The sequence below is a fragment of the Rousettus aegyptiacus genome, unplaced genomic scaffold, assembly GCF_014176215.1.
Source record: "Rousettus aegyptiacus isolate mRouAeg1 unplaced genomic scaffold, mRouAeg1.p scaffold_m13_p_9, whole genome shotgun sequence".
Taxonomy (NCBI): domain Eukaryota; kingdom Metazoa; phylum Chordata; class Mammalia; order Chiroptera; family Pteropodidae; genus Rousettus; species Rousettus aegyptiacus.
This window is the reverse complement of record NW_023416312.1, coordinates 98,130,632-98,155,017: the sequence shown is the minus strand read 5'-3', so window position 1 is coordinate 98,155,017 and position 24,386 is coordinate 98,130,632. Positions and strand designations below refer to the sequence as shown.

General features: G+C 40.6%; 1 protein-coding gene across 6 annotated transcripts in view; it reads right to left on the bottom strand.

The window, feature by feature from the left end:
- MTM1 (myotubularin 1) overlaps positions 1 to 24,386 on the bottom strand; it is a 90,658-nt gene that overhangs the window by 52,693 nt on the left and 13,579 nt on the right. For 4 of the 6 annotated variants that reach the window (XM_016123687.2, XM_016123689.2, XM_016123688.2 and 1 more), the window contains 3 exons: positions 16,783 to 16,855; positions 13,697 to 13,769; positions 11,852 to 11,946 (listed from right to left, as the gene is read on the bottom strand). In XM_016123687.2, coding sequence (XP_015979173.1) covers positions 11,852 to 11,946; positions 13,697 to 13,769; positions 16,783 to 16,845 — 231 coding nt within the window. In that variant the 5' untranslated portion in view covers positions 16,846 to 16,855. The remainder of the gene's footprint in view (positions 1 to 11,851; positions 11,947 to 13,696; positions 13,770 to 16,782; positions 16,856 to 24,386) is intronic. The other 2 variants (XM_016123690.2, XM_016123691.2) reach the window with 1 other exon arrangement.

Here is a 24,386-nt window from a genome sequence, read left to right as displayed (position 1 = left end):
ACTACGCCCCTAAGAACCTGGATTACAGGTAGTGTGCAACAGGAGCAAAAGCTGTATGCGTGAAGATGCTCAGTGGAGCCAGAGGTGGATGTCAGGATGTAGAAATTTAGTTAGTCGATGCAGTGGAATTATTATATAGCTACTAAAATAATTATGGTGCATGGAAAAAGAAGTTTAAATGGAAAAAAGGCATACAAAATACACTGACTACAAGAGTGTAAAATATATATTCACCTGCACAGATGTAAGAAGAGCTACACAATTTTTTTAATCTAATATTTTCTTTAATGCTGTGTTGATAACTGATGATAAAAAACTTTAAAGGTGCTTATTAAATTAATTTTTAAAAAAGATGTCCATTGGGGGGATAGAAATAAAGTTTTTTCTTATATTTGAAATCCTTCTCCTTAAAACACAATACAAAAAAAATTAAGCATTTCTCCATAAAACATAAGTATACTTCATGGATACTTTAGAAATTCAAAATGTATAAGAATGTGGTGCATCCGTACCAAGGAATACTACGCAACTGCAAAGATGAATGAACTATGGATACATATAACGACCTGGAAGAATCTTAAGGGCATCATGCTGAGTGGATAAAGCCAGTTTCAAAAGATTGTGTGCTGTATGATTCCATTCCTAATGTTCTTGAAATGAGAAAACTGTAGAAATGGAGAACAGAGACGTGGTTGCCAAGGGTTGAGGGGAAGGAAAGGGTGTGGCTGTAAAGGGACAGAATAAGGGAGTTGTTTTTTGGCGACAGACCAGTTGCATATTTTGACTGTTGGTGGTAGTTACATAAATTTATACATAGGATTAAATTTCATAGAATCGTGTACGAAAATAAACAAAAAATGAATGCATAAAAAATGGCTCAAATCTGAGTTTTGATATTTATTAGCCGTCTGACTTCAGCAAGTTACATTTACCTGTAAAGTAGGGATGATCAGAGATAATGAATTTAAAGTACCTGGCATGGTGCCTGTCACATGGTAGCTAGAAAACAATGGAAGTTGTTATTATAGCAAAGAATTTCTTAGTACTTAGGAGACATAACTGTGCTCTGTAACTATAGTGGATCAGTATGCTCTGGCAAGCAGCTACAGGTCTTTCTGTTTATACCTATAAGGAGGCTTTGTTTTAGCCACTGACATCTCACTACTTGGCTGAAATCCAAATCCCTAGAGAAAAAAGATACTATTTAGTAACTTTGTGCACATATAGCTGCATATTATCACGTATTTACTTCTCAATGCAATCTAGTTATTAAAAAGCATACTATCAGGCAGTCTGTTATTATACTTAGATTATATTGAGATTTATGAGTATCTGTTCAACTATACCTCTAAATCTCGAACTTATACCTAAAAATACATAGAATAAATAGTAAATAGAAGTCTGATACTCTACTATAAACATGGAAGAAAGAATGCAGAAGTACAGCAGAAGAATTAAAAGTGAGATGAGACCTTGCTGTTCTTTGTCCCTGTAAGGAAGGGATATGGTAGCTCTGATTGCCCTGACCCAACAAAAACAGAAAATGGGACACTGAAGAGAACCAGCCGGCTCCTGACCAAAGGGACCCACAGTATAATGAGGCTACTTGCCACATTCTCCCTGACAGGTTCAAGATCAGATAACCCAGCAGGCCAAACTGGAAGATACTGGAATAGGAAAATTAGCTTAACTCTCTAGAAACCTGAGTCGTCACTATCTAAATATCATTAAATATTTAAGGCTTCTCAAAATTCTGTGCCTCCGTACCTCTAAGTATGTAAAATAGCTGAGCAGTAAATATAACGATCTACTCGTTCACTCACTATCTCATTCATTATCTCCCTTTTGAGTGTATACCAAGTAACAGAAATTGTGCTGGACACTAGGGACCATGGAGATCAAATAAGACGAGGACCTCGCCCTCATTGAGCTCAAGGCCCAGTCTGGGAGATAAGACACATGTATCCAAGCAGCCACGATGCTAGGGTACAAGTGCCAAGAGCCATAAAAAGAAAGGTCCAGACAAAGTGGAACAAGAGGTCATGAGGGCAAAACAATTTCCTATCAATTGGGTCACATGAAGGTTCTGTGGTGAAGGTAACGTTAAAGATGATCCTTAAAGAACAGAATGACAGCAGATGGAGATTAGCCTTCCATAAACAGGTAACAGTGATATCAGCTACACATCTGGAAAAGCATGGGAATTTTATATTAAAAAAAAGTGGGCTAGGTTTAAGATAGGGTGGCAGGAGAATTCCCTGGGGAGCACCCCAGGGCTTAGATCAGGGTGACTGGGTTCCAAGGAATGTGTTCTGAAAAGAGGAATTCAATGACAGAATGATGCTTTGTGAGCATTCATCTAGCAGCACTGAGCGCTCTCCACGAATGGGTGTAGAGGATGACACCCACTCCTCGGAATCCTGCGAGCCAGAGTTTTAGTGCAAGGGAGAGGCTATGAGGATCTGAAAGGGGAGAGTGACAGAGGTGGAAAGCAAAAGAAGATGAGCCACTGGAGAAACATCAAAGGTGTCCCATCAAGTGTCTGGGACAATAGTGGTCCCACCAAGACATGTGAAAAACATAGGGGGAGAGGGTTTAAAGAAAGATTAACATTGTCGATTTTAGACACACTGGGTTTGGGGTTATAATAAATTACTTAAGTACAGATATCTAGGAGGCAACTGGAAATAGAACTGGAAGAGATCCCAAAAGCCCCTCAAACTCAAAATGTCCGGAACTAAATGTATGCTGTTTGTCTGCAAACCACATCTTCCCATCTCAGTGGCTGGCACTCCATCTATCCAGTCACCAAAGTTGGAAACCTAGGAGTCTTCCTTGACACCTCCTTCTCCATTATCCTTAATCCTTAATCCTTAATACCCCATGTTTACCTCTTAAATCAATCTCAAATCTATCAATCCCCCCGATTCTACAAGGAACTTCTCTGGACCACTGGAATAGATGCAGAGGTTTCTTCACAGCTACTATTGCTCCTCTTGCAACCCGCCATCCGCACAGAGCCTGGGTGACCTTTTATGAAAGGAAATCTGATGCTATCATTCCTCTGCTTGAACCATTTCTGAACATTCTCACTGCTTACCTCTAAACACCTAAATCCTTAGCAAAGTCCACAAGGCCTAAATCATCTAGGTACCACTCATGTCTCCTGCTCATCTCTCGCCATTCTCTCTGCCCATATCCCAGCCACACCATCATCTTTTCATGATTCCTTTGGTCTCAGGGCCTCACATATGCTGTTCTCTCAGCTTATTCTCTCCAACCCAGCCCCTGGCCAGCATCTAGGTAACTCCTATTCGTTCTTCAGACCCTGGGTCGAGCATCATTTTCACAGGACAATTTTTTAGGATCTCCAAACTGCTGTGCCCCTGTACTGCTCTCACCCAACACTTACTACGGCTTGTTGTCTTATATTGGTGTGGTTATCTGATTAATGACTGTCGGTCCCATCGGAACTAAAGCTTCATGAGGGAGAGACTGTGTCTGCTGTGTATACTTTATCCTAGCACCTGGCACAGTGCTTGACATACAGCAGGCTCTCAAATAGTCAATGAATAAAAAAATGAAAGACTGGGACTAGAGCTATGAAATTGGAAAGCAACTGACAATTGAGAAAGAAGAGGGTGAGGGCAGAACTCCAGGGAAACATACAGTAAGGATGTAGGAAGGAAAAAAATGAACTGCAATACAGGCAAGAGGCAGGAAGAAGTGAAGAGCCAAGAATGCTTGGAGAAAAATACAAAAGAAGGAAGTAGTCATCAACAATATCTATAACTGCAGAGAAGTTGAGGACTCACCCAAAGCCACTGGAATTAAGCAAGGAAGGAGTAGTTAGTTTCAATATGAAACAGAAGCCAGACCACAAGAAGTGAAAGAGTTAACAGTCTGGAAGTGGAAGCAACATGTTTGGACTAATTTTTTTCTTTTAAAGAAAACTGGCAAAGAAGGGAAAGAAAGAGGATAACAGCATGGGGCAGTAGCAAGGATGCAAGAAGGTGTTTTAGAAAAAGGAGACGGGGGCAGGTCTGTGGGGGCAGGAGGCTGGGGGCAGGGAGGAGCCAATGAAAACAATGACCGTAAAATATAGAAGAATGATGGGGTATTAAGGCTCCAGAGGAAGTAAAAGGAGAAAGGAGAAAGGCTCAAATAGAGGGCTTCGCTTTGGACAAGAAGACGTCTACTTCCTTCCTCTCTACTTCCTTCCTCTCGGAGGGGAGTGGAACAGAGGAAGAGTGAAAACAGACATCATCGGGTGATAAGAGGGGAATTTACGGGAGCTCCTTGAGGATGACTTAACTTTTCAACACAGCAAGAGATGAGGTCAGCTAAGGGACATGGAGGGTTTGCCACTGATGTGATGGGGGATGTAACAAGAAGTGAATTCGAGATTAAAAGAATTGCCAAAGCAGTGATGAGACCCTTTTTGAGGTCTGAAAACCTGAACTTGTAGTGTATGAAATAATTAATTAAATCCACTATGTGACTTTCAACAACAGGGCTCAGTAGCCCCCAGAGGCTAAAGTTCGAGAACCGGCAAATTGGCAACAAGGGTCAAGGGGACCTAGGGTTTTAGCCGGGATTGTTTTAACCTGAAAGCAGCATTCATTTTGCAGCAGCAATATAAGGAAATGGTTTGAGATTGAAGTTTAAAAAAATACCTATAGTGTGGCTCCTACATTCCCACTACTGTTCTTACCTACAGACACACTAGGATGTTTTATTTTTGTAGTTTTTTGAACATCATTTCACCTCCTTTTAAATGAAAAGAGACACCAAATCCACTAAACAGAAGGACTTAAAAAAAATCTTGAAAAGTTTCCAATGTATCATCCTGAAAAGAAAAATACTCCAGGAATCCCCTTTGTTTGTGCTTGCAATGAAATGGGCGGGCCCTCCCTCTGGGAAAGGATACAGGTCTGCCTTTGAAATGTCCACAATGGGAGGTTAACTTTGCCACCCTTCTGGGTGGTGTCCAAGGTTTACAGCTGCAATTGCGGCCAATTAGAGAGATTATGGAACCTAAGTTGTAGCTGCCACACACGTTAGATGCCCAGCTCTTGGGTGGTATAATACCTACACCTGTCCAAAGGCCATTTCAGAACCGGATATTTGAGTCCAATGGATATGCAGGCCATCCGGCCATCTCAATTCTCTAAGTCCTGCCTCTGCACTGGTAAACCATCAAAAAGCAAGGTAAGCAGATCCCGTTCTTCTGGTCCCTCACAAAAAATATCTTTACTGAATAAAAATTCACATCTCTTTTGTCTTTACAGAGGGTCGTGAACGGTATTCAAGAATCTATGGGTGATATCCTGCCTGAACAATTGAATCACTACGTTCCTACCTTTTAGAGAAAAACCTTAACAACAAATTTCTCCTTGAATTTAATCTAGGAAGAGTGTACTGTTTCTGATTTATCATCGGAAAATGAAAACGTGTATACCCAACACGTTTCTCAGCTCGTCAGTAGTCCTACTCCTAGAACCAAGTTATACTGCCAAGGGTCATCACCTGCTTTTTCAGAAGGCTCAAAAAGCCTCCATTCTATTAATTTCCTACAGATCTCTGATATTCCATTCTATTTAAAAAAGGGGTGTGTGGAAAGGTCGTGAGATACACCAACTTTCAGATGGTGATTACATCTACAGTGAAGAGATGAGACTGCTCCAGTTGCGTGATGGATCCACACGGGTGGTTACATTATCCTTTATAAACTTTCTTACCTTAAATATTTCAAAATCATTTGTTAAAGTGGCTGGAGTTAAACGTGTTCTAGGTGGAGAAAATGGTCTAAAGGAAAGTCCGGAGGGGAGAAAGCATAGGCCGTGTTAAGGGAACAGTGAGTAGCGCACTTGAGGCAGAGCGTGGATGGGGCTGAGGGATCTATTGGGGCAGGAATGTAGAGGAGAGAGAGGGAGGAGAGGGGAACGGGGGGCGATGAGGCTGTATGATGCACGTTACGTGGAGAACGACCTATCGGATGTGTATTTCAGGAAAGAAGTCGGGTTGCAACATGTATGATGGATCAGAGATGATGAGCTAGAGGCAGGTTGTAGAGGACTGTAAATACCTGGCGAAGGAATCTGAAATGAGGGGAAAGGAGCCACTGAGAATTTCTGAGCAGAGGAATGAGAAGAATGGAAAAATGCCTTAGGGAGCCAGCAAGAATGGAGTGGGAGAGGCTATTGTCATGGCCTGCGGGATGGGTGATGCTGGTAAGACACTGGACTAAGATGCAGTAACAGGACTAGAAAGAACTGGGAGAATGTGAAGAAGACTGAACAGGGGAAGGAAGGGAGGATGGGGAGAGAGAGGTGACCCCAGGGAAGAAAAGTAGCACAACTAAGAGGAACGAGAACATCAAAAGGAAGAACTGACTAGGAAGGGTGAGAGAACTGTGGAATTTCAGCTTGGCCTCCGGGATGCCAGGTGGAGAAGGGATGTCCAGGAGGCAGGAAGAAATGAGAAACTGAGGCCAGAAGAAAGGTCAGCACTGGAAAACAAAGGCATGAGAGGACTAGGGAATGGACCGGGTCGCATCTGCTTTGCCTGTCAGTCGTGGTCAGATGGAATGCAAATGTGTGGAAAGGACTCAGGAAGCTCAAGGAGCTTTGTCATGGGGTTATCTGTAGAGAAAGGACTGGAGCCAGGAAGTACACAAAGCCATGGGGCCAAGAGAATGCAGAAGAGAAGTGGGCTGAGGCCGGGGAGCTGGCCCATCTTCCACCAGTAGGTTGAAGGAGGAGTACGAGAGACTCACGTCACGTCACCACAGCGCCTGTTCTCCCCCAGCTTCCCAGTGCCTCCTAATGGCCACTGTGCACGACCCGTGCACATTCTTTATCTTACTGAACCTTGCAACACGTCGCACCACGCTCCGCTCCCTTCCTGAGATTTTCTCTTCTACCGACTTCCACCAAAGCCTTGCCTCAGACGAGGTTCTACTGCCACTTCTCCCCACCACAGAAAATTGTTCATGTCCCCTAGGGGGTCTCTCCTCAGCCCACATCTCTTTTTTGTCCCATATTCTCTGCGGGTAATCTTGTAGATGTACACCATTTTTTTTTACCAATACTGATATGCTAATAACTTCTGGAAGCTTCAGAGATATATTTCCGACTGCTACTGGGCCATTTCCGCCTCGTGGTTGTACAGCTGTGAGTCCAGACTTATTTCCCCAGGGGCCTGTCTCCAACACATTCTTTCTCCCATTAAGTCTATTGCGACAACTGGGAACAGCTCCAACCATTCAAGCCAAAAAAATCACAGTAATCATTCTCGACTGGAGTCTTTCCTTCGACTCCCACCTGCAACGGCTACCCAAACGCTCCTGAATCTCTCACGGCTGTCCCCTCCCTTCTATCACAACCATGACTGTATTAGGCCCTTATTGCTTACCTAGAAGACTGAAATAATTTCCTGCCTAATCCATCGTACATGCTGCAACCCAACTTCTCTTCCTGAAATACACATCTGATCGGCCATTCTCCGAGTAACACGCATACAGCCTCGTCACTTCCAGTCCCCACTCCTCCCTCTGCCCTCTATTCCCGCTCCAACAGATCCCTCAGCCGTTTCCACAGTATATCATGTTTTTTCATATTGTTAGACATGCAACACGGAAACTCTCTACCTGATTGCTCCTCCCTCTCTCCCTCCTGTCCAGGAAATCGTTACCATTCTTCAAGACTCGGTTTAAATATCACCTCCTCTATAAAGTATTCTATGACTCATCACATGGTTAATCACCCTCTCTCTTGTAACCTTGTGGCATTATGCAACCACTGCCGACTTTGCCATATTATGCCACAATTACTCATCTCCACATCATTCACCTAGCATGGTGTTAGACCCACCACAGGGCTTGCTGAAATGTATCTGGAATAAAGATATGAATTCATGAATGAACAAAGGGTTAATCTGTCTTCCGCATCTTCTATAGATAGCGCCTGAACCCGAACTGTTCCTGGAAGGGAATCTGGACGTGGTCTACCCCATGGTAATCTATCAGGTTACGGAGTGTTACATGACTAAACCAGTGTCTACTAAAATCACAAGATAAACCCCAAGCCAAATTCCTGAGCACTCTCAAGGTCAAAAGGTGGCTATGGGTCTTCGAGATGCCACAATTTAGTACAGTCCATGCTGTGGTCAAACCAGAGAGACAAGTCCTGTTCCCTCGAGTTCGCTCATTGAATGTACTTTTACTGAGCACCTACTGTCTCCTGGACACTGTGCTAGCTAGGCACAGAGGACCAAAAGGACTCACCATTAGTTATGACCACAGACGAAGCCACTCATAAGCAAGACAGAATTCCTTCATCCGGCACAGCCTGACTGAGTACCTTCCTGTGCCAGGCTCTGTCCTAAGAGCTGAGGGTACGTCAGTGAAAGGTCAAACAAACATCACTGTCCTCAGACAGATAAGGAATAAGATGAAGCAGTGAAATATATAAAATATGGAATAATGGCAAGTGCTTGGGAGAAACAAATAAACATGAAGACGGAGCAGAATTGTTGGGAAGTGTTGAAAGTTTAGATAGGTGGCCAGGGAAGGTTTCATAACAACTGTCAACACAGAGGTGTGGAAAAGGGCTGTGGGGACATAAAGACAGAGTGACTCCTTCAAGGGAAGCTGGAGAAGGCTTCAGGAGGGACGCGGTTTTTGAGGTGGGATCTGGAGAATGAATGGTGGCTTCTGAAAGGGCATCAAGGTACAGTGAGAACAGCACATGCGAGGGTACAGAGGCACGCGAGCATCTCACATGCTGGGAAAGGAAAGGGGCTTTATGTAGTTCTAGAAGAGTATAGGAGACGTGGTAAGTCAAGGCCACAAATGTCAGAAGGGCTCTGATGGCATGTAATGGAGACTGGACTTCATTGTATGGGCTATAGGGAGTCAACAAGAGTTTTGGAACTGAGAAGTAAGCTGGTTAGCCTCGTTCTAGGAAAGATCACCGTGGAGGCAGTGTGTAAGGCACAGTGGCAGGGGAAGACCATGAAGGAGGGCCAGGCGGAAGAAGGCCACCATGACAATCTAAGGAAGTGACCAGTGTGCTTGGACAGCTGACTGAGTCAGACCACATTTCCACTGTAGTGTTTACATACCTGAAATAAATAGGTGTCCACTTCGAAATGCCAGTGAGATGACAGTTCTTTGTCAAACACACACAAAAAATTCATGTTTCACAGTAGAATCCACAATTAATGTCCTTATTATGACTTTAAGTAAGAAACACCGTGATGACTATGTTTTTAGGTTCCTGCATAACCACTTCAATAGCTTTCTTTATGTGATGTTTTCTGTCATTAGCTGCTTGCTTTGATACTTGGACTAAAAGTTGTGGCAAATAAGTAAAACGTTTATGTAAAACTCAGTGAAAGGAGAACAAGTTAGGAGTCAGTGTCGAATGGGCATTCTGTTCACTCACTCAGTCTTAATCCCCACCTTCCAGAGTGCCACGTATAAACAAAATAAAGCTTGCTAAGTGCTCTCCCAATTAGAAAAGGAATACATGCTCCCACCAAGAGGGAGGGAGAAAACGAAGCATGACTAATGCCTCTCTCCGAATATCCTGAGTACTGAAACTTCTGGTGTATTTCCTTCTGGCCTCTTTCCTATGGATAGCTGTTTGTGTTCTGTGGTTGATATCACACAGTATACACAATCTTGTCACAGCACCACACTTTAAACGATTTCCCCAGGTCGTCACCACTAACAGCATAAGAACCAGGTATGTTCGACAACAGGTATGGTCAACAAGGCAAGAGTCTCAGAGGTGAAAGACACTGTAACACTTGCTTTAATTCTAATTTTTGATGACTCTCACATATATTAGCATAAAATCTCTCCATCTGTCCCAATTTTCCCCTTGGGGGGGTGGTATATAGAATGAGCATCGTCCCTGCTCCACAGAAGACACTTCAAATATTCCAGGATAGCTGTCATGGCTCCCTTTGATTTCTTTTCTTCAGATGAAAGATGAACATTTATTTCTATCATTGCTCATATTGCAGCCCCTTGGCTAGCCTGGCTCCCTTTCTCTGAACTCTCCCTAGTTTGTCAATGTTCCTCTTAAAACGTGGCACTTGGATTTGAACACGACACTTTGGATGGACTACCGTCTCATTGTGTCTGGCTGTCATTACACGTCTGCTAGCTCAGCCTACAGGTCTATTAACTTTTCACCCAGTCATGTCCAATTACAAGATCAAATACACTTGGGCCCCTGTGAAGACAGACCTCCTCCATCCTTTATTAATACGACATGGTTTTTCTTTTGTAAATGTTATCTACGCTAAACTTCATATTATTAGTTTCACTCCAATATCCCAGCCTACTGAGATCGTTTCAAGCCCCGATTCTGCCATCTGGCACAATGGCTACTTTGGTGTTTTTCACATATCGGACACGCACACCTTCTAGGTGCTAATTTGCAGTGCAGTAGGAACAATGGAGACGAAGGGCCTGCACGCAGGACGTGAGCGACCATCCTTCCTGGCTGGCATCATGCCTGTCATACACAGCCTGTAACTCCACCTAAGTGCACCGCCACCATGCAGCCCATGTTTCTTTGTCGGGGTGTGTCACGTGCCTTGATTCCATGAAGACAACACGAATAACACTCCCAATGGTTTCTTGCTTTCCTGGGTACTTAAAAATCATCTGTTTAAATGACTGATTCTAGAATTATTGCCAATTATTGACATCCAGCTCACCGCTCTGTTATTTCCACACTTTCCTTTTGCAGCTTGGAAAACTAGAATATTTGTTCAGCTCCAGTCTTACTTAGAAGCCTGAACAGATTCACATAAATAAAGACCCAATCGCAGCACCCTGTGGGTCTATGAACACGACAGATGTGGGGTCCCACAGTTAAGGTAATAGGAGTAATAAGCAGCATTCTGTAGAATTTGGACAAAATAATGAACATGAAAAAAAATCAAAAGATGGAAACTAATCTAGATTAGAACTGTCCAGAAGAAACTGCAAGGTAAAAGCAATATAACAAAAGCTAGATTCCCCCAACAGTCTCGACGCCTCCTGCATACGAGCTGCTGTCGGGCTCTCTTCCATGTACCCCGGATCTATTTATCCCTCAAAATAGAGCTGTCCCTTCAGGCCAGCCTGGGCAACTGCGACCCACTCCATTTGCCATCGGTCCTTCTGTGTCAGCCACGGCGGCTATTCACTTCTTCTTTGCCTCCTAGAGCACCTTAACCGTCTCGTTGTCCCACCACTAGAACATTCCTTGAAATGTTGTGGTAAAAAAGTCATGGCCGTGGAATGAAAAAGTAGAGTGGCGTTAAGCCACACCACACAGTCAGCTGAGTTCTAAACTGCTAACCTGGTGCTTTATAATCAAACACTTGGAAAGTTCTAGAGCGGTGGGCCTGAACAAGGGATCAGCATCCTTCTCGCCGATGTTTTAAACATTACAGCTGTGCCTGGACCACAGGCCCAGACGTTCTGATGTAATGCATGTAGGGCATCTGCAGCGTGTTTAAGCTCCACCGCTGGTTTCCCTCTGGCCTTCTGCTAAAGGGTCACTGTCCTACGCCTAACCAACTCCTCCAAACTAACAAATGGGTAGTACCAACCCTTCACCACTATTATGAGATGAAATGTCTTGTTTTTTTTTTGATTCACTATTCCTACGCGTACAGTGTTAGTATTAAATAAGCTTTGCATAAGCCAAAAATTAAAAGTTGAGAAGCAAATATATCCCCCATGTTAATCTGATCCACAGTCAACCTTGCAAGGTAGAAGAGAAATAGTTTAGCATTATCTTTAACAGTTAGGGTCATCTTTATGGTCTTAGATTCTACTTACCATTTCCAAACTTCTTAAATAAAGACGATAATTTGTGATGTAAACTCTTCCCTTAATGGGGCCATTGAAAGGACATATGTAAATAACTTCTTTTTCTATTAAGATAAAAAAAGTACCCTAAAATAATGGAAATATATACCAAGATACACAACAAATGGCACTAATTTAATATAAACTATTTGGCTAAGAATAACTACAATTAAAAAATCACTGAAAACGTTGAAAGCAGGCACTGGCAATGTTTCTGCATTACAGTGCTAGGCATGCTAGGTCCAGTGGCGAACTAGTGGGACCACATGTCACCTCCCGGCACTACCAGTACTTCTCTGAGCTTGCCCACAATGCTTTCCCTACCCGAGGCAAGGTGCTAACAGCGGGAGAGCAGAAGGGCCCTCAGGGGGGCTATCAAGGTATTAATTGAGCTACTTCAACCAGAGGGTGACAATTCCCACAGACTAACCACCGCATAGGATTTGAGGTTTGCCAACCTCTAATCACAAAAAAAAAACATTGGGATGGTTTTGATCAATGAATGTCAGCAGTAGAGGTATTTCTACAGTCTAGTCTTTCTTTTCTAACAGTCTAGGCAAGAGTTTAGCTACATTCATTTCAAACATTAAGTGATATAAAACAGATGACCAAGGGGATAGTACATCTTTGGTAGAATCAGACATAAGGGGAAACTAAATTAGCAGAGTTAATTTATTATTCAAAAATATATATTTTATATATATAATTTATCTTTCAAGGATCTCTTGAATGTATTCATGGCTTTTATTTTTTTAAAACAAGTTTGAAATCCCTTTCTCCTCAGGTGCTAAAAGGAAAATATCCAGTAAGACTGTTTCATGCTAATTCAATCAGTTACTACATATCAGTTAAAGTTCTGGCACTGATACAGAGCACCAAAACTTCATATATGAAGACCACCAAAAGTAAGCTATCCTTTTTGCTCTTATCCAGAAATTCGGATGGTTTCTTTTGCAAGACTAGGATCGTGTGTGCAAGTCTGTGGACATGGAATAGTTTCTCATGGCGTATGGCTACCTAATTCACAAAGGCACCATATCCATGACCTTAATCTAATTGGCACCATGTCTTAGCCGTTTAAGCTAAACAACACAGATCTTAGTCGAAAAATCAAAAGGTTCCCTGGAACAATGGTAATTGTATCATCACCGAATACATGGGGATCTGAGAGGAGGGTGTTGACCCTAATGAAAAATGTGAAAGCCTACAACATCAGCCCTTGTCTTAGAACCTGCCAGATGCTTCTGTATTCCTAAGTCAGATCATCTGGTCCTTCCAAAGTAGATACCTTCGTCTTAATACGAATTTTTCATGCAAAAATAAGTCAACAAATTGTTATTACATCAATACTGCTAACTTCGGTTATCTGGAAAATGATATATATTTTAAACCAATATGGTCTTCTACATTTCAAAAAAAGAGAAGAAGAATACTGAGATTTTAAGCTTTTAGCTTGATCATTTTAAAGCATACATTATAGACCAGAAAACCTTAATATTGCTTTGTTGTTATAACCTCAAATATGAGAGCTTATTGCTCTAATAAGTAACTTTCAAGAGATCATCCACATTTTTTTTCCAAAATAATTCTCTTTGGTACAGAGAAAAACATTCACTATCCTGGAGAGCATGAAGCTCTTGAAAGAACTCTTTGATCAAGAAACTAATGCAGGGAGTTCTCTCTATAGCAACACTTTTAAACAAAGCTAGCCTATTTGTCTAAATTTGACTTCTAAAGAGTATGAGGGATTGAAGCCAGCTGATCAGGCTGGACTCTCATCAAATTACACGAATCCCAACTTCATAGGATCCTTACCAGTAATGCGAGTCTCTCCTGGAAGTCGAGGAACGGCCTCACCGAGACCCCAGTTAACTCCATCCCTAGAAGTCTGGAGACAAAACAGTGGCATCAGAAGCAAGGACATTACATTTGCACAGGTTTTTGAGCAACCCGGAACACAATAAACCCGCACTATACTTTTAAAGAAAAAAAAAAGAGAGAGATTTACCATTGGGGAAAAATGGCACAGAAAATTCAAACAACGAAAAAATACAACTTACCCTCAAAATTCATTAGCTGCGTTAACATTCAGTCTGTCAGTAATGTTAGCACACTTTTTAATAACATTAATTATTAAACACCCCTTCCAAGTGCTTCACAGTTAATAGCGTTCAGGAAAATGATGAAAGTAAATATTAAGTGCATCCTACAGATACATGTATACTGTGGCGGCTTTTTTTCACATTAAATATTTAGTCATTTATGTTGTGTTAAAAGTAGGAATGAAAACTTCTTTCAATGGGGCTTTACCCGAGCAACAGTAATCACAGAATCTTGTTACACCACCAGAAAAAGAGCCATTATTACATACTGGGTTTCTTATTTTTTACTAAAGTCCTGCCTCCATAGGTAACTCGGTAAGAGGAAAGGGTGGTCTGTCATTGAACTTGAGCAGACAAGGACCTTAGGAACCAGCTACACAAATTCGTCCTGCTGCTTTACCATGTCTCTAGGTTTCCTGGCTTTAAAGCAGGGGTCCCCAGCCCACAGGCCACGGACTTGTAATGCTCTGTGGCCTGTCAGGAACCAGGCCACACAGCAAGAGCTGATTGGCGGGAGAGCAAGTGAAGTTTCATCTGTATTTACAGCCACTCCCCAGTGCTAGCATCACCGCTTCAGCTCCGCCTCAGATCATCCGGCATTAGATTCTCATAAGAACCTCGGTCCTTGGTGCCAGAACGGTTGGGGACCGCTGCTTTAGAGGTACTCCCAGGCCTGTGCCTCATTCAATGAATGTGCACAGCGGAGATCCCCCAGTCAGGTGAGTATTAACTACCAAAACCCACAGGGGAGTTGTGAGTGTCTAATTTGCCATAGCTGGCCATTGTGACCTGGATGCCTGATAAAGTATCTCAACCTATTCAGCTGCCCTAGTGGATCTACACCAATGCTGGGCTGCCAGTGCCCACTGTAAGGCGAACGAGGCACATCATCAACATCTGTTTGGGCAAAAGGTTTTTCTGGCGTTACTTTTCATTCCTTTTTTTTCCTAGCTGTTTTCCAAAGCCATGCTGTAATCAGTTCATGGGTAAATACTTCTCTCAAAGGGGTTTTGTGAATATTAAGTGAAACAAAATGCACAAGCACACTTTCATGAATTATCAAGGGCTGTGCGAATGGAAAGTATTAGCAAACGGGAGAAATGTGAATTGTGTATTTAGGTAAAATACAAGCTGTCAAAGAGGGGTACTTTGCTGGACTTTTAATGGTTGTATCTTTTTTATTCAGGCACAAAACGAAAATTCCTAGCCAATTTTCAGTATGTTTTAGTGCTTGTAAGCTAAGCCTTTTTTAACTAGGAGGATAAGACAAACTGTCCCCAGCCCGGAATGCCTTCCCCAATAAGGAACAAAACAGTACTTTATATAAATAAGACTGCAAAGAAATTATGATCATCCTTTAACACCACCCGCACTAACTAAAAACAAGTAAAATGAGCAAATCTAATATTCAGTATACCTTTAAACACCACAGTTCTGGGTCAGAAGAAAACATAATTCAACCACAAAATAAGGGAAATAAATATTTGATTACCACAGGATAATATGGGATTAACATAGGGTATACTTCATGTCAATGTTATACAAGGACTTACAATTACCTTTTTGAAGTTACTTATGTTCAGAACTGATTCCTATACCATAACATTATGAAAATACAACACGAATAAATGTATGTAATCTTGGGGATGAAAAGGTCCTTGTAAACATTACATCAAAAGCAGAAAACATAAAGGAAAAAAATTGATAGCTGTGATCATACAAAGACTAAACCTGTGACTTTCAAAATAAAAACAAAACATTCTAAATATGTTTAAACAAAATACTATAAACATAATTAAAAGGCTGATAATAAAACTAGCTGAAAAAGGTGAAGGGGAGTAAGAGGTACCAACTTCCAGTTTTAAAATAAGTAAACCATGGAGATGTAATGCACATCTCGGGGAATACAGTCAGTAAAAAGCAAACAGAAAAATAACTAGGACAAAGACTTGTAATGTATATTATATAGAACTGATTATAATATAAAAAAGAAAACTTATAAATCAATAATAAAGAATCCCCCCAAACACCCCAAAGGCAAGTAGGGAAAGCACATAGCCACCTCGCATAAGAAGTACAAATGGACAATAAACACTTTTTTTTCCTTCTCTTTTCAAAAGGCCAACCTCGTTAGTAATCAGAGAAATACAAATTAAAAGACACCAGTTTACTCCCTTCTGATAGCTTGGGCTTCCCTGTACACTGCCAGTAGGAGGGTAAATTAACCTTTCTGGTGGATCATTGGGAACATATATCAAAAGCCTTAAAGGGCCATGAAAGCTTATTTTCGATTCATCGCTTCCTTTCAATATATGTTCTAAAAGCTTCCTCTAATTACACAATTTTCTCCTCAATACTTTGAACCATTTTCTGTTAATGTTGTATTTGTTTTGGTCATGCAACTATTTTATCATCAAATTCAGAAAATAATGACAATACATAGAAAGGTGTAACAGGCTTCTCAGTGGACCTTGGCCTTCAATATTTCAGAAAACTTTCAGGGGTGAGGGATTACCTAGTACCTCGAATATAATATTCCCAAGATGGAGGTTCTCAAAAATGAGGTTATGTGAAAGGATTTACAAACAAAACTCATGTAACACATATAAGGTAATCTGTCTTTTCTAGAACAAGATGGAATAATAAATAAAACTACATGTATTAAAGTATTTATGTTATATGAGTGAATGATGAAGTTAAGAATTCAATAAACCCAAAATGATCACCTAACAGTAAATACAAAAAAAAAAAAAAGAAGTGCAGAGAAAGTGATAGGATAAATCTGAAAACTCAACTTACCTTCTTAAAAGACTCATTCTCCAGGGAGTGTGAATTATAGTTAGAAGTTGGTGCAGAAGCCATACTGGAAACTCTGCCAAGAAAGATAACATTCAGTATCAACTGAATTCTGTGCAATTTCAAACATACGTGACACCTGATATTTAAATACTGCAATTGAGAACCAACAGGACTACAGGCCCTATTTCCATAGTAGTCTCCAGTGGGAATGACAAAAAGGACTAAGCACAGCACAGGTCACGTGACCGAGCTGTGGTAAAGGCTCAAGGCACTATGGAAGAAGAGAAAATGGCAGCTAAGTACGCATGGGGAGCTCAGCAGAAGACGACACACATATTCCTGGACTTTTTATTCATAGCATTCAAACTGTCATCTACAAAATCTTAATGTTTAGTAATTGTGCAACGGGCCTCAAATTTCCACACTTCTTAATTTTTAAAGATTTAGAGGCAGCAGAGCGATAAAGAGGGTAGACAACTGAACTCCCAGTTTTTTTCCCCTTTAAGAATTCTGTTTTCTCCAAATTAAGGCAATGTAAAGTGGCATGGATTTGATGAAAATCAAATTAGCAAGATTTGATTTAATCAGTATTTTCTAAGGAATGTGTAGACTTCATTTAAATAATGCATATTCATCACAATTCAGACATAAACAAAAGCACCATATTCAGAACACACATAATATTTTAATGCAAGATTTACATTTGTGGAGATTATAGCAACAGGAAACTAAGTGATGCTTTGGTTATTTTATTTACCAAAGTTAATGGCAGAGAGATACATATGAAGTCACAAGGAGATACACCGCATCTAATTCAACAAGGTGACTGTTGGTATTTATGGGATCTTTTTGACAGGCTCATTAAAAGAGCGACCACTTCCTAACGAAATCTGGCATGGAAAATATTAGCACACCTTGGCACAAAACCTAATGATCTGATAGCTTCGCAGTGCCAGTCACTGTCCTTAAGTAAGGTCCAAGAGAGATGACAAGATGCGGATAAGGGTAACCACCGAGATGAAGCAGAGATGGCCAGGTAAGGACAATCAAACAAGATTAGGACTGTCGTTCCCTCCCCCCTCCCCGCACCAGAGTTCTCTTTAAGAGCAAGGCTGGGGGTCCATCTGAGTCATGGCTGCATCCTGGTACACAGATGACACTCTTAACTATTTGGCAAGTGAATGATTATGTGCAAAATACATATTATAAAACACCATGATGGGGTTAGCTTGCATACTGGTTCACCAAATCCCAGAACACTGGAACTTGGGAACTGCTGAGCCATAAACATGAACAATTACAGCAAAATACAATACTTTATAGAAAGGCATACTGCACTTCAAAAACCTGAAACTACTAAGAAGTGGCACGACCTAAAATTAGAAATAACTTTTACAAAAGACTAATGAACAATAACTAAAATGAATTAAATCCAGACAAAATAGTTCATACAAAATAGCCTTGAAAAACCTCTCTAACCTTAAATTGGAATCCAGGCAAAATAACCCATTATTCTCAGAGACAGTAGAATGGATGAGATGGACTAGAAGAGCAGGTCAGATGTTTTTGCCATGAAATGATTCTACTTACTAAACAAGATTATATATTAGGGGGATTTTTTTCAGTAACAGATATAAAATTACTTTTTAGTAATCAGATAGTATAATATTTAAACCATTTGAACAAGTCAGTCAAGTCAACAGAAGAAATTTAAAATGAGTTGGCTATACAGTCAACTCAGGCTTCACCTTCCTGTTCCTGTTTATAAACCATAAGAGAAAGACGAGTCTTTCTGTTTTCTTCAATCCTCATTTAAAAACTTTGATTTAAAATGAACTAAATATAAGAGGAAAGTCCTCATTTTCCCCCTTATTTTAAACTATCTTATTGAGATATAACTCACATACTACTCAACTCACCCTTTGAAAGTGTACAATGTAATGGCTTTGAGTATATTGGAGTTGTACAACCATCACTGCAATCAATTTTAGAACATCTTCATCGCCCCAAAAGAGAAACCCCACGTAATCAGTCATCACTCCCCATTCCCCCAGGCCCTAAGCTCCCACGAGTTTGCTGTCTCTATAGAGATGCCCATTCTGGACATTTCATATAAACGGACTCACATAATATGCAGTCTATATGTCTAAAGCCCCCATTTTTAGACTTACGCTAGAAACTTCTACTATTAAAAGTCAGATCGAATACAAATCTGAGAAATCCAAGGGCCCAGGTAACGTGGGTCAGTTCCATCATGAGAGTCACTGTAAAATCTCATCAGTGTCCCTCTCTTTGCTATTACTTCTATTTTTCTGCAGCATAGTTGGGAACCAAATGAATGTAGTAATACATATGAAGGGCTTAGAACATTGCCCAGAATATTTGCTAACAAATTATTAGCATTTTTCAATTAGGAATTGATAATTACTGAATGCTGACGCTAAAACCAATTCTCTGCAATTTAGTCTTGATCCTATAAATATGATGGAGAAAGTTTACTACAAGAATAGTGCATGGCTGGTGGTGGCCTAGTTATAAAGCTTCTCTTTAAAAAGTACATGAAAATGATGTCATTAGGACCAGAAGAAGCAGTGTAGTGGTGTGGAAAATGTACTAGATGAGTGAACATGGGCCCTGGGCTGTCTTGAACTTATCATGCATGGAAGGTTCATCCACATCTTCATCTATAAAATGTCTATGTTGGTCTAAATGTAGTTAAATAATAATTAGAAGCTATAATAAAGTTTACAAAAGTCAACTAGTCTCTTGGTTATAGAGTATTGTTCCTCAAACCCCTAAAAGATCAAGTTTTAATCCTTTTTATTTAAAAAACATTGAATGTGGGCTACCTCAGCTTTAAGTGAAAATTGAAACTTCATTCCCTATATATATGCTAATTACAGGATTCTAACCAAAGGTAGACTTCTATCATTTTTGATCCTGAGAAAAACGTTTGTGATGATTTAAGCCCAATCCTATTACAGAGAAAGAAGATGATCAGGAGAGCCTAGAGGGTGTGTGACAAGGCCCTGGTACGAGTTAGTGCCTTTCGAATAAAGGTGGCATTATTTAATAAATCAAAATTTTAAGTCAACATGTCCGTAATTGTATATCTCCTTAAATTTAAGACAACTTAACTCAATGGTCTCATGGTAGCCACCTCTCTGTCCCTTCCTCAGCTTCCCCTCCTCTCGTCCCCCTCTGCCTCTGTTTCCCTCTCTGCCCTTCTCCATCTTCTCTCTCTACCACTTACCACATTCCAGGTATCTGTTGTTACTGTCTACCTCCATCCACCATAATACGAGCCTCCGCCAGATGACGATTATGGTCTATTTCATTTACTGTTTCATTTACAACATCTGTAACAGTGCCTGGCTGGCACCCAGTAAGTACTTAATAGGTACGTGTTAAATGAATGAATGAACTGTTCAATAAAGACTTGGACAAAGAATTTAACTGTTGTTTGCCCAATATTTCATTTAAGCCAGAAATCCAACAAGCTTAGAAAAATGGTAGAACAATCTTGGCTAATCAAGATGCTCAAGACACAATGCTGGGCAACAGAATGACAGCATTAACTTATGCCACTTTGAAGCAATCTGCAACAAAAAGAACTTGAACACCACCATCCTACAGGATAGCCTTTTCCCAAGACAAAGACATTTCAAATTGAGGTACAGACACTTCTTCCATCATGACTTTCTTCCAGACTAAGAAATGTGTTCCACTCTCTGTTCAATGTGAAAAACAAGATTCCACAAAACACCTGTAGCAGACATAACTATAAATACTTTCAAACAAATGCAGGCCGCTTTACCCTATTGTAAAAATCTAAAAGCAGTAGAATTAGAAAATAATTTTGACCCCCACCTCAAAGGGCCTGTGTAAGCAAAATCTAAACTCCAACGGGAGCTCTGGTTCCCATGGTCACCTGACTGGAGATCAGTGGCCTTCGAATTGAGATTTTTTTGAACTTTCTGTGTACAAACAGTGACAAAAAGTAGGCAGGCCTTCTCTTTGGATTTTACTCAGTGTGCTTTCGTACTGTGTTGATGTTTAAATGAAGTTTAAGGATGGTCCTTCTCTGGAGGCTCCCTTGAAAGCTGTGGAAATCTAACCAGTCTGAAAACTGACTTCTAAAGCCTGCCATTGAGCGAGAAGTTATGCGCAAGCAGCCTGTTGAGTCCAGAATTCCAGGTCTTTCTAAGGGAGCTCTCTTTACTTGGATGACTGTTTTGAAAAAAAAAAAAAACGTTAAATATTTAGGGCAGACCCAATGCTCCCTTTATTATAAAACAAATTTCTGTAAATTCCCCTTTGCTAGCCTGAAATGAAAATCATAGATATTATCAACCTAACCATAATTTCAAAAAAATAATGCTTTAACTCCAATATAAAGGAAAAATAAAAGGACATTGATATATAGCAAAATAATGTATTTTTCAGTACATCGCACTAAAAACAAAAACACCTCCCCCACTTCCAATGTGGCCTTTAGAGGGTGTGTGTCACACACACACACACACACACACACACACACACACACACACTCTGCCACCCCTGAGAACTACTAGCAGAGTTCTATACCTGGAGTACCTGTAAACAGAAGATTTACTAAATTAACTTATTCTGGCTTTTGCACTAAAGTCGTTCTGACTGTAGGCCACCTAGGAGGCAAGAAAACGAAAAAGATGCCTTGAGATGTCCTCAGCCAAAATGCTATCAGCACAAAAAAGAAATATTCACATCTCTGCCATTTTGAGCCCGGAACACTATCAATTCAACTTCTGCATTGGCTAAACCCACGTGAAAACAAACGATGATCTGCAAAACTAGGAGTTTATTTCATTTCTACACATTTTCCTTTGAACAGGGGTTGGCAAACTTTTTCTGTGAAGGGGTAGATAGTAAATATTTCAGGCTTTGTGGGCCACACAGACTCTGTTGTAGCTACTGAACTCTATTGTAGCATGGAAGTGGCCATAGGCAATATGGAAATGAGGGGTGTGGCTGTATTCCAGTTACACTTTACTTACAAAAATGGACTGTCGCCCTCAGCCTTAGAGTATTACATTATTTCCAAGTGAATTTTCTTCAGCCAAAGTAAACACTACTCATGTCCTTTTAAACTAAAACATAAACTATTAACCCCACCGTTCATAGCTCATAACTTGTAAAAATGCACTATGACCAGCCGCCAGACTGCGATGTAATTACAAAAAGGAGGGGGTTCTGTATTCAGATGAGTTTGGGCTTCAAATCCCAATTTTGTCACCTGATTAATAACAATAGTCATGCAACTCTGGACAAACTGCAGTTCTTTATCTGTGAAATGGGCATGATACGACCTACCTCGTGGAGTCGTGATGACGACCATGTAAAATGCTGGCACAACAGATGACAAAACAGAGGCTAACACCAGGTCCCCTCCTTGCTATAGGAGATGTTTTGATGAACTCTAAGTCATTCCTTAAACTGGCACTAATAGATTTGGCTGGATTCTTCATAAAACACATGATACCTAACACTGCTTAACCGTTCTGCAGACACATTTTCTAAGATGACCCAGATCATCTTGGCAAAGGCTTTGAACAGCCTTAAAGCTGTTGATCCTTCGAATTAAAAAAATAAATAAAACACCTGACTTCTTGCCTCATTACCTTCTATTCTGGCTCAAGGGTCTAGAAAGACACTAGAGGCTTCTTAGAGTAAGTCTAACTGTACTTATTCCAAAACAGTACCCCCCATCACATTAAGTGGCTTACTGACCAAATAGACATATGCGACACATATGCATTAGAGCTTCTCAATTTTGTCTCAGTCAGATCAAACCTTAGGGCCAAAGGGGATTTGTTTTGATGATTCTTCTTTGGAAATTATGAAATATTAAGTAGGATTTCATTTAGAAACTCCCTCTTTGAATCATTTTGATACTTATTATTCATTTTAAAGATCACGATACACTTACTTCTACTTCTTTAAAAGTTGCAAAGACTTCTAGCTAAAAACAATATAATTCAGACCCAGTAGAGAGTACATTTTGAATCATTTTTTCCAGTGGTTAGTGATGGATTTGAGCTGATCCATTCACCCTATTACTTGGTCCCCTCCAGACAAATGGCATATCTTCAAGACAGCTGATTGGCTTTAGCAGCATGAGCTGTGGCCATGGACCAGGGTAACTATAGAAATGTTTCATAAACTGAAATTGGTATGCTAAATAAACTTAGAAAAGTCAACCACCATCAGGCTAACTTATTTTTAATGTGAGAAGGCTACCTAGTAATGATACTACATACATTTAACCAGATCTTTAAATCCACCAATGGATTTTTATAACCGTCTGATACCTGCCAGTAAACAAAGTTTTAAAATAGGAACAAGATCAAGTTCCACATCCACCCGCCAATTCCCAAACTCATAAACCCAGCTGATCTGCTCATGACAAAACTGTATTTTGTTGAACTATTTTCCCCTGTGAGAAACTGTTCCCAAAAAGTACATTTTAAATTTACAAGTAAAAAGTACCTTAAGCAAAAGTTAAATGGTAATCATTGATGGTAAGAGTAAATATATATAAAGTCTTAGGTATAATAGTAATGAAGGTGCTAGTTCAAAATATCTTACTTTCCACAGACCTCAAACTGGGCAATACTGACAAAGATTCTTTCAATGGGAATTAGTGGTGGAGGGGGAGGAACAGAAAGAAACTAAAGAGCGGATTTGCAGTTTCTAGAAAAATTGAGAAGAAAAGGCTGGAGATGATAACCTGTCACTCGGGCCAATTCCTCCAGGTACTTTCGCCAGGAGGGTAAGCAGGAGCTTTGTTAGCATGGGGTCCTCATTCACCTGCTTCCAAGACACAGGAAGCTCTGCCTGACCTCTTTGTGCACAGGTGCGCATGCGCACACACAGAGACACATCCCTTCTCTGTGTGTTGTACAAATTTCTAACATTTTCACTTCTCATGCTGTGCTGTACTTATCCATTGATGTTTGGTCTCTCTGTTAGCTCTGCGCTTCCTAAGGGCAAGGGCTGCTTCATGTTGCGGCACCAGCACAGAGCAGCTTGAGTGCTCAGCAAATAAATAAATGAATACAGTAACAGCCTCGTGAACTTCCATGACTTTAGAAACATCAGTTTGCAGCCATTAAAGGCACTCCAGCCTCCCTCTCTAAGGCTGAGTTTTGTGTTTATAACTCCTTTGCATATCTGTATAATACCCTACATATATAGTACACATCCCTGAATATTATGTTGATTTTGTGTCGCTTTGAACTTGGACATATAACTGGGATCATTACACATTCTTCTGCCCCTTGCTTTTCTCACACAGCATTGTTGTGAGAGCCATAAATGTGGATGTGTGGAGTTGCCCTCTGCTCATTTTCACTGCTACATAGTAGTCCATTGTTCCACACTTTGTTTTCCATTCTCTTCTCAGTGGTCATTTGAACTGGTTCCAGGTTTCACTATTACAAACAGTGCCGTTATGAACAATCTTGTAAATGTCTTGTGTTCCCGGCACACGTGGAAGAACTGCAAAAGTATATTTATGCCAGGTTTTCCAATACTTCTGTCTGATCTGGCAGGAAAATGTATAT